At 57.9% G+C, this 10,223-nt stretch overlaps 4 protein-coding genes across 4 annotated transcripts; 2 read left to right on the top strand and 2 right to left on the bottom strand.

Annotated features, from left to right (window-relative positions):
* DICSQDRAFT_66393 (FabD/lysophospholipase-like protein) lies at positions 1-606 on the top strand (the record flags this gene model as incomplete). Its single annotated transcript, XM_007368519.1, has 3 exons — positions 1-57; positions 116-160; positions 223-606. Coding segments are annotated over 3 exons (486 nt in total), but the record flags the coding sequence as incomplete, so codon positions are not given.
* Positions 607-1,782: 1,176 nt separating this feature from the next.
* On the bottom strand, positions 1,783-2,344 carry DICSQDRAFT_172760 (uncharacterized protein; the record flags this gene model as incomplete). Its single annotated transcript, XM_007368518.1, has 2 exons — positions 1,783-2,095; positions 2,160-2,344. 2 exons carry the CDS (start codon positions 2,342-2,344, stop codon positions 1,783-1,785), a joined length of 498 nt encoding a protein of 165 aa, XP_007368580.1.
* Positions 2,345-3,765: 1,421 nt separating this feature from the next.
* DICSQDRAFT_182398 (uncharacterized protein) lies at positions 3,766-6,280 on the top strand (the record flags this gene model as incomplete). The annotated part of the gene is made up of 6 exons (XM_007368517.1): positions 3,766-3,770; positions 4,371-4,632; positions 4,807-5,004; positions 5,113-5,252; positions 5,429-6,025; positions 6,103-6,280. The coding sequence occupies 6 exons, from the start codon at positions 3,766-3,768 to the stop codon at positions 6,278-6,280; spliced, it is 1,380 nt and encodes a 459-aa protein (XP_007368579.1).
* Positions 6,281-7,801: 1,521 nt separating this feature from the next.
* Positions 7,802-8,416, bottom strand: DICSQDRAFT_139189 (uncharacterized protein). The gene has a single exon (XM_007368516.1). The coding sequence runs from the start codon at positions 8,392-8,394 to the stop codon at positions 8,086-8,088; it is 309 nt and encodes a 102-aa protein (XP_007368578.1). The 5' UTR covers positions 8,395-8,416; the 3' UTR covers positions 7,802-8,085.
* Between the last annotated feature and the right edge of the window lie 1,807 nt (positions 8,417-10,223).

The raw sequence follows: 10,223 nt of genomic DNA, 5'->3' as shown, positions 1-10,223 counted from the left end.
TTGCAGCCACTGCTCGTGCTGGCCCGTGGTGTCGACACGATTATCGCCATTGATGCGGTGAGTAGCTTGGCTGCATCTGACATCGACATTATGTCCTGAAAGGCTCTTTCCCCAGCCTGCGGACACCTCAGACAACTTCGCTGCAGGCCTCGACCTCATCGTGAGTGCTTCCGGCGCCCTCAGACCTCTGATGTAGCATCTCACCTTCGTATGCGCTCGAAGTCGACGCAAGCGCGAGTCCAGCTCTTCCCAGGAACGTACTTCTTCCCGCCCGTGCCGAACACCACGGACGTCTACCTCTCCCAAAATCTAACGCGTCGCCCGACGTTCTTCGGATGCAACAGCTCTGCGGCAAGCGACGAGCCTTTCGTCATATACATCGCGAACGGCGGACCGCCCCTCGGGCAAGCCCCGGTGACCAACACGCCCACGTTCCAGCTGGAGTACTCGAACGGCGAACTCGGGGCGATGTTGGACCAGACGTTCGGTATGGCCACAGGGCCAGAGAAGGATCCCGACTGGCCTGCGTGTCTGGCGTGCGCCATGGTGTGCTCGGTGCGGGCGCTCGTACTTGCACGTGTAGCCGACACTGAGAGCGGTCCGTGAGTAACCGAGATTTTGTCTGTACCAGATGGAAACACTGAGATCGTCGTCTCTTTGGTATCTAAAGGGCACTGGGGGTGTCGACAGCGAGAGAGGGGGTTTGGGCTGTGTGCAGAGTCGGTTTTGAGCGGGCTTGTCGTGCGCATTCGAACATGTACAGTACAGTAGAATACAAGGAGATATATTTTGTTACGAGTACAGTGGACGTCGAGAGTGCGAAGTGAAATGGAACACACGGCGGCAGCGAACACATGTCGTCGTACAGCCCGGGCGCCTATTTGAATCGGGACTCGCTCCCTGACCGGCACCACCTCGTTCGACTGTCTGCACCGCGCGCCGCCATATTATGCACCTCCTGCTCTGAACATCGCGGCGCAGCAACACTTAGCAAGGTACGTACCCACTCTTGAGCCTCTTCCCCTACTCCCAATCCATGGTCATGAGTCCGAGGATGCACCAGGACCAAACCCACCCAAAATTACAATCAGGTATGTCTTTACGCTCGTACAACCTCTATCACTGTGTCCGACCTGAACGCAGCGGTACCAAGGTGCGTCGGTGCGCCATTGTGACCCCACGTACCAATTCCCACTTGCTGCGAGTTGGCACTAACTCCGCAGCCGCGTCCAGATCGCCAGTGCCACCGCACATGCAGCTCACCAAGCCATCCGGTTTCCACCAGTTCTGCCGTCTCGTATCTGACTAAGCAATGCGAACAGGGACATCTTCTCGTCCACTGGAGACTCACCAGTGGAGTAACGCGGATATTGTAGCATATTCAAGCGACACATGGGGGATCTGGAGGATGTCGTGGTGTGCATAGGGAAGTACGTACCAAGTTTCGAGCCTCCCACCACCTCCAAATGCACACGTCGGCACGAAATTGCAATGCCTTCAGTTGTGACCAAAACTGCCCTGGGCCCCGCTGCAATGCAGACATCAGTACCGAATCTGCACACTTCCCAAGACGTCAGCACAAGTTACATGATCGCTGCAGAACCGACTCACCAAGATGTCTGGTTTTCCTGCCATCATGGACAAAAGCGAGTGAGGCGAGTGGTAGGAATTCAGCTGAACATCTTCTCGATTGCTGTGGACTCCGCGGCCGAGCGACTTGGCTGCGGCGACGGTGAGTTGCACCTAGCAGCATGCCTGCCACCAAGTCGGACGGTGAGCTGCTCACGAGTTGCCCGTGTCGAGCCAGTGCCGAAGCTTCAGTGAGATCGTGCGGAGGGCCGCACCATCTGCGACGAGCACTTTGGGTTCGTCCTCATCGGCTGGCCCAACAACTGTTGGTGGCGATAGCAGTGCGGGCGAGGATGGGCCTTGACCTAGCTGTGCACCATCGTTGAAAACACCAAGTGATCCAGGCCAGGTCTTCGGATTGCCGCCAAATGGGAACAGAGACTGTCTGGACGCCCCGCTGCCCGCAGGGCCTTTGTCGTGCTTGGAGTCGCAGTACTCGGACTTCACCGACCCCTTGCGCTCCGGGCTGGGTGATATCAGCATAGGTTTGAGCACCGAAAACTTCGACGGCAGTCGTGGTATAGTAAAACAGTGTGACCGCGAGTGCGAGTGCGAGTGCGAGTGAAATTGTGATGTGCTCGACATGGACGAGGCAAGCGTGAGCGATGGTGAGATGGGTGTCCCGTAAGTGGAGGGCGGTGGCGGACCTAGCCGCAGACTTTTTTGGAGGCAACGTCGACAGCCCAGCCAATATCGCAGGAAGGGGGAATGCCATCTTGAAAGACGAAGCGGACGGCGAAGGGAGCAAGGGGAATGAGGGTACAGGTGAGTGGGATCACAGAGAGAGAGGGAAGTGCAATTGAGCACCAGACGACTCGAAAAAGCAACACAGGTGATCTGCGGGTAACCACCGAGAAACGGCCGGCAAGCAAATGTCGTGGCTATCGGCAGGGTGCGTAGTACCAAATGGCAAGCTCTTATGGTATGTTGCGGGAATCCTTTTTTGGCAGGCTCATCGGCGGCGCACGGCAGAAAACAGAGTCGTTGTTGCTTGATGATTGTATTTGGAAGCTTCCAGTTGGGGCAAGCCAAGCGAGCGTGCACACATGATGGATGCCCAATCACGCAAGGCTTCGGTGCGTGCATCGCAACCATGTTATTCACCTGCATAACTACAACTATGTGTCCCTACCACCGACAATTCAGCATCCCAGCACCAACTAGATCCGGGCACACCCAACCCAAGACATCCGCCAGAGCAACCACAAAACAATATCCCCGATGGTGCATGCACAGAGGGAGGGGGCAATCGGTCAGTATCACCTTGCCAGCTGTGCTGGTGCAGCCCGGCGATCGGGTGTTACGGTCCAGGCCACGGAGCAAATGACATGAAACAAATGTGATTTCAGACTTGCCTGATTGCCCATAACGGCATATGCGCAACAACTTACACCGTTGGCAGACTTTGCGAACAGTGTCTGCATCCGAGACTGACTGCCGGATGCCGTGCTGTACGTACAGCGGCAAACGTCCCAGACCATATTTTGTCACGTTGCTATGCTCATCTGATGGGATGGCATTTCAGAAAGCCCACTGCCCTTGAATGAAGATCTGATGACTGGGACAAGGGAAGATTGTACATGCGACGATGATCCAGTTGTCAGCACGGGCCAAGACCGTCCGCTAGGATAGCCGCAGTGGACTTGTTACGACATGGAGGACACGGCCGCCGGTGGATTTGCGCTGCAGAGCGCTCGGATCGCATTGCGTTGAGACGGTCATCGCTAATCATCCAAACTTGCGGCCGGCAGTGGACGGAAATTCGAGCCGACTCTTGTACGTTTGGAGAACAGGGTCACAAACTGGGGAGCGGTCCCCAGTTTGCGACCCTATTCTCCTTCCTACAAGGGTCTGGGGAGAGCGCAATCCCACGGACAGGATTCCTGGGCGACTGGGACGTTGGATGTGATGCGACGGAGAGTGTTTAGGTACAGCAGCCGGCAGAAGGAGACGTGGAGGAAGCGAGATTGATTAGCTGGGTTGCGAGGGAGAAACAGCGGTCGAGGGTGGATGGATGAACTGCGCGACTAACCTTCACCTCTATGTAGACAATCACACACACTTGATCCCTGCTGCTGGCAAGGCATCGCAGGTTGCAGTCGGATGCGAACGCAGGGCTTGTGTATAATGCTAGAGATGTGGTGAGTGCTGTTCACAGTTGATGAGGTTTTGCAGCAGATACTTACCGCCGTTGTGCTCAAACACGCCACAGATGCTCCATATGGCAAGTGATGCCTCGTGGTGCGGTCTCGACCGTGCAGACAACTTGATCATGTCCGGTTATTTGGCTTGCGGGCAGGAGGGTGGATGGGAAACACGCATCATCTAGTACTCATGTAATTGATTTCAGTATCTTGTTTGTTAGTCTTGTGCATGCAGGCAGTGTGAAGTCGTAAGCCGAAGGAGCAGGTAAGCGAGTAGAGAGCGGGCAAGAGTTGCATTTATCACTAACTATAATCGTCGGCAGTGGCGAGCGACGTGAAGGAGACGTGAGCACACCACAAGCAAGGCAATAGCAGAGAGGAAAGGACGGCAAAAGTGCGACAGAGGTGCCGAGAGTGCAGTGAGGGAGGGCTGAGCAGACGTTGAGAGGCAGTAAAAAAAACTCATGTGACCTCCGATGTAGAGCAAGACCCGTCACCACTGTCTCGAACAGCGACGAGCATAGCTTCCAGTGATTTTCTGCTGGTCCGTGTTGTGCAAGACAATGTGTGCTGGTGTTGGGCTGAACTTGCATTCAGCGGTACTGCCAGTGGTACAATGGTCGTGTCGCTAGCGCTCTGGCGGGCTTACATCTCTGCGCTTACACCCGACGTCGCCCGGCTATCGTCCGGCGACAACCATCCGTTGCCCGCTGCTTCCAGCATCAATTTTTACGGCGACGACCGTGCGGAGGACGACGCAGGTGCCCAACCACCACCCAACCACGACAAGCCGGAGAAGAAGCCCCGGAAGAAGTGGACGATGGAGGAGATGCACATGCTCGTCGCTGCATGCAACAAGGTGTGTTACGCAGTCATGTTATGCCTCCCTCTTCCAGGGAGCCGCTGTACGGTTCGGGCCTAACCACTAGTGCTACGGCTGCGGCTACAGCCATTGCTGCTTCCTCGCATCGCCTCGCGCAGCTTCCGCATGTAATACCCTGATGCCTACAGGCAACGCTACCCGAACACCCAGACGCGTCTCCCATCCAAGGTCCGCTCCGCGCTCGCAGACGGCACCTCCATTTTCGAGAAGACGTGGAGCACGAAGCGACCTCCCTTCACTGAGGAGGAGGACCGCGCCCTCGAGGCCGGTTATGACAAGGACAGCACGGTGCGAGTGATGATTGTCAAGGACCCCACCTTTCAGGCCCAGAACCGCCAATCCACCAATGTGTGCGACCGCTTCCGCAACACATTCCCTGACCTTCACCAAGCTGCGGGCTGTAAACCCCACAATATGATGAAGAAGACTTGTACGGGTAGTGGGTGGAAGGATTAGGGGCCCGCGACGCCGCTGCGCGCCGCAACGGATGACGCGCTCGCGTCAAGCAGCCTGACGGGGCCCGTGCGGCGGAAGAGGCAGCATGCGGACCAAGGCTTGTTCAGGGGCGAGACGAAGAGCTCGGACGACGAGGACGGGTGGGCGCCGTTCCTCCAGGACAGCCCTCGAAGCACCCCACACATGACCGGCGACGAGACGGTGACGAGCCCCGACGGGGATCGAGATGCAGATGCTCGACTCGCTCAAAGACATGCTCACCATCTCCGACTTCATTCCCAGCTCGTCGCTCTCGTCGCTGACCGACTCGTCGCAGGCTTGGGCGTCTCTCCGGTGTGTGGTCTACGGTCATGAACGCTGCAACTCTCTGCCACCGACTGCTTGCGGAATTCTCCGTTCCAGCGACAAAACGAGTCCAGGCCCATGATCGGCAAGTCCGCGCTCAGGAATGGCTGTCCGCGAATCCACACCTTGAGCCTTCGTCGAGTAGGCCATCGTCCTACTTCTCTCCAGCCCCGTCATCACCGTTCTCCTTCCCACAGCTCAACCGCGGCGTTCTCGACCGCTATGACCTCTTTCCTACTCCGTGCGTGTACGACTTTGCCTCGGACGTCGGCATCAGCAACACGCGCTCAGCGTTCTCCGACTCGGATACGTTCGCCCCGAGTAGCTGCTGGCGGTTCATGCACCACCCCAATCACATCGGTGAAATCCTGCGCTCGGCCACACCAGCCACAGCAGTCCGCCGACTACGGTTCAGGATCAGCTTCGGGGGCGGCGCAGCACTCGGGCTCTCACGCTCAAAGACCACGACACTTCTCTCTGACCTCACCACGTTCGCCCTGCCCTCACAGACCGTCGAGGAGATCAACGGCTTGACGCAGGAGATCCACGTCATCCTGCCGGTAATCCTGTAGACGCACATGGACAAGCGGGACCGCATGGCACGCATGCAGCAGGCGGGCGTGCACTCTCACTCTCGCGTCGCAGCACAGCCGCTCAATCTCGGTCCTTCCGTCGGGACTACGACCTGCGTGCGATCCCGCAGAGCCAGCAGATCAGGCCGAAGTCGCTTGTACCGCCCATGCGGTCACTGTCGCTGATAGTCTACGTGCCGTCGCATGCCATCAAGCACTACTTCGAACGGATGGCGAAGGTCTACGAGTAGAAGGAGATGACGAGCTGAGGCGGGAGGAGCTTTCGTACGATGAGGCATTTGTGTATGGGATCCAAAGCCGTGCCCGGAGCTGTATTCGCACGTTAGCTGCGGAAACGGTCGATGTGAGGTTCCAAGAGGGCTCGCGTCTGCCGGTGAATACTTCCCATTCCTGGCGCATCAATGATCCCTTGCACGCGACGGATGTGTACAGAATGAATTGATTTCCGTTCGTGGACCTACAAGCTACGCGACCGTGAGCCTATTTACCGCCATTTTCTGAATCTCGGCCCCGTTGTCAAGCCAGGTCGGCTCTTGTATATTACATCACAAGTACGTTCACACCGCAGAGGCAGTGTTTTTGCGTTAGCCTTTGGCAACTCTTACGGGAAGGCCGACGAGGCGCTGTCCGTGCTTCGCGAACACGGTGTCGTCAGAAATGCTTACTTGGATTTGCTGTCTTGCCCTCTGTTGTCTTCACTCGCCACGAAGGTTTCCTAGACTCGTATAGCTATGTGGTGGTCTGTTATACCTGTTAAGAAAGATACCGCAGCGAAATGGGGACGTCTTCCTCAAGGTCCCGCCCGCCGTGAGCAACCCCACTAAGGCAGCGACTTTCGGGTGTGCTTTCAGCTTGGGAAAACGTATGATGATGTTGTCTGAGTACGTCACACACATTGCGAGCCGTTTCCGAGGCCGCCGCATGCGTACACGAGGCGGGGGACGATGTTGTCATGTGGAAGCAATGAAACCGATCGAAACGACCGAATTTCAAACCGCTTCGCATTCGAGCAGAGCGCGTCATGCCCGCATCGTAACTGTGAAGCCATCAATTCTGCGTCAGTTTCCAGCCGCGAGCGGGCCCATTGCAAGGTAAATTCACAAATTTCGTCGCATTTCCTGCATTTCCCGGAGTGAACACTCCCTCGCGGGTCAGCTACTGCTTGTTTGGATGCGGAACGGTGGTCCTACGCACACCTAGCATGAATGAGCAATACACAGCTTGTTCCGAGGCCGCCAGACCAGCAGCGCGGCCGGTATACCCATCTCGTCCTCGAGGTGCCAAGGCAGCACCCATGGACCCGACCGGAATGCGGGATTTGAGAACCGCTCCCTGCGCCAGGAAAAGAGCTCAATCAAGTAGACGATGTACGTACTGCACCCCCTGCATCGTTTCCGCGGTGTTCGAACGCAGAAACAGCGCAGGAGAGCACGCGCACTTTCGGACGCAATGAAATCGCCCGAAAGTGCGCATTTTCAAACCTCGTCCGCGGACGACAAAACCGGGTGCGTTCGGTGCGGAACGTGCACCAGAATGCATGTCAGACGGTTTCCCGGCCGTCGCGTGAGCACGCGAAGAGGGGGACGACGATTTCGCCCGGGAGCCATGAAATCGGCCAAACCGACCGAATTTGAAACGGCTTCGTATCCTCCCGAAACGCGTGCTCTCTGTCGCAGAGCAGTGCGCGGGTCATCTCGCTCTCGTTTACCTGTCGATAAGAGACCAATGGCGGAGGTGGATCGCAATTTTAGTCGGATTTGGTGCATCTCCACGACGAACCGCCTCCTCACGATGCAGACACAGCGCCCGTTGGACGTCCTGAGTACCCCTCGCACTGCAGAATGATTCACAACCTCTTTCGAGGCCGCCGGACGAGCGACGCCGCCGCCGCTACACCCATCCCGTCCTCGAGGTACCGGCCCAGCGCCCATGAGCCCGAGCAGATTCCTCGGGTTCGAACTGCCCCTCCGTGCTGGGAAAATGAGACGGAAGTCTCCTCGTGTGCGTAGTCCGCTATCCGAGCAGGTTTTGCAGCCTACGCGTGCAGGGATGACGTGGGAGAGAGGGTGCCCTTTCGGACGCAACGAAAATGGCCCCCCCAAGTGTGCATTTTCAGAACACTTTGGATGACCGCGAAACCGAGCGCATTCGGTGCGGAACGAGCGATGCAGTCCGTTTGAGACAGTCTCCTGCCACACGGAACGGGCTGGGGAGGCAGGCAGGACTCGATTTCGGGCTGGAATTGCGCAGGATACCGGCCTCCTGTCCGAAACGCGACGCGGTCCGTGTGTGATAATCGAGCAGCATCGGGAAGCACAGGCGTCCACGCTTGATGGACGCCCATGTTCGTGCAAGCGTTCGGTACGCCGTAACGTAGATGTTCATTCTCGCTAATCCGTACATGTTCTCGACTACGTCTACGGCCGGCGGAGACGCGGGGGACACGAGATGCGACGGAGCTCACCTAGGCGACGGGGTCCGCTCTGCGCACCGCCGGCGGAGTTTGCTGGCCACGTCCGGGTCCGGGTTGCGGTCAGGCGGACGTCGTGGTGCCTGCCGTGCTTCAGCCGAACGGAGGGAGTCCTTCGCTCAGGTCGGACGTCGAGAGCGACGACGATCGAGTTGTGCGCACCAAGTGTGCGGACGGCATTGGTGCAGAGGAACAGCGGCAGACCGGCGGCGGGTTGCGGATGTGTGCGTTTGGAGCACTGGGTCGCGCTCGGGGTAGATCCGTATGGCTGGGATATTGGATGCGATGGGAGACTGCGGCTAGTGCAGGGAGACGGTTAATCGAGATGGGACGGGTTGCGAGGGAGGACGTACGTACCCGAGTGCGAGAGTCGGGTGAGCAGGGGTATAAGAAGGGGGCCGGGTGTACGGCCGGACTGTAGGCTCGGTTACCTGCTCCTCCGCTGTGTGCCATGGTGCGCTTGAGGGGGTCCGTGGGGCCGTGCCCCTGTTTCTGTTTGGAAGTCGTGTGAGTGGTGGTGTTGGCGACTGGTGGGGGTGGAGGATGTGTACTGACCTTTGTCGAGATCCTAGGCTCGATCGACGAGTCGACCACGGCACGGCGTTGAGCGTGCGGACAAGTCGATGATGGAACGGATGTGCGCTGCTCGTGCTCGGTCTTGGGTACGTACGCTTGGAGGGGGGTGAGCAGAGACTGTGCGCAGTTTGCGGTGAGGATGGGCGGGCGACTGGGGGTCACGCGGTCGACAGCAGGTGGCACAGGGGACGAGGATGGGAGTCGGTTGATGGTGCAACTTGAGCTCGGATTCCGGTGACAAGGCCTGGACGTCGGGCCGTGGCGTGCGTTCGCGGCGTGAGCGAGGTCGTGGTCGGTGTGAACAGCAGGCAGGAATAGCGGGGCAGGCAGGAATAGCGCGGCAGAAGGGGCAGAGCAGCGGGCGCTTGACGCGTTGTGAGGAGCGTTCGAGATGCTAATAGCGGCGTAAGCAAGGCGCGCTACAACGAATCCGAACTGCATAGACGCTGGCAAAAGGGCTCCCCCGCCTGCTTGCTGTCCAAACATCCCTTTATCGCATCCGCCTACTCGTTGTCCGGAGATTGAGCCAGAGCACCGTCCGCTTCCAAATGAACGTCATCCATGGTGTCGATGGGATGTACAGCCACGGTCAGTCTATGTACTACCTGTGCCATCTCATCGTGAATGGACCGTAACGCCTTCGTGCCGTTTAATCGGAAGAACGCAACCATCGGTTCCGCCCTATGGGGCAACGCGGTAGCTGCCCTGAGAACCGTCTACCGCTCGTGAAGTCATGCCGAGCTCGTCAGCGCCGAAAGGCAGCCCAGGCGATGACAATTCCGTTCATGTCAGTCTGATACCTCTATACGCGTGGATAGCATTGTGCATGCGAGGTTCTTCCTACCAGCATGGATCTTCCTACCGCACACCGGGTCTTCGATAGATCCGCGTAAAGAACTTGTTTCCCCCGGTGAGTTGCAGTCAATGCCGGATTCCGACCGTTAATCGGATCGCATACGCATGCGATGTCGTTCCTGCCCGTGGGTATGGGAGCAGTTAGCTTTGATGCCACCTGTAGCAGGTATATATTGTCCACTTACAGCTTGCAGGTGAGTGCCATCCTCCGCGCGGGTGGCTCGCCCCAAAACACGTCCTGTAGCCCAGTCGCAAGCGAGGTCTTGGTCATA

This window comes from Dichomitus squalens, assembly GCF_000275845.1.
Source record: "Dichomitus squalens LYAD-421 SS1 unplaced genomic scaffold DICSQscaffold_36, whole genome shotgun sequence".
Taxonomy (NCBI): domain Eukaryota; kingdom Fungi; phylum Basidiomycota; class Agaricomycetes; order Polyporales; family Polyporaceae; genus Dichomitus; species Dichomitus squalens.
Note: the sequence above shows the minus strand (reverse complement) of the source record. Positions and strands in the feature narration are given on the sequence as shown.

What these genes read in the sequence shown, in the direction of transcription:
- DICSQDRAFT_139189 (XM_007368516.1), bottom strand. Translation starts at nt 8,394, where the DNA reads ATGGGCGTCCATCAAGCGTGGACGCCTGTGCTTCCCGATGCTGCTCGA.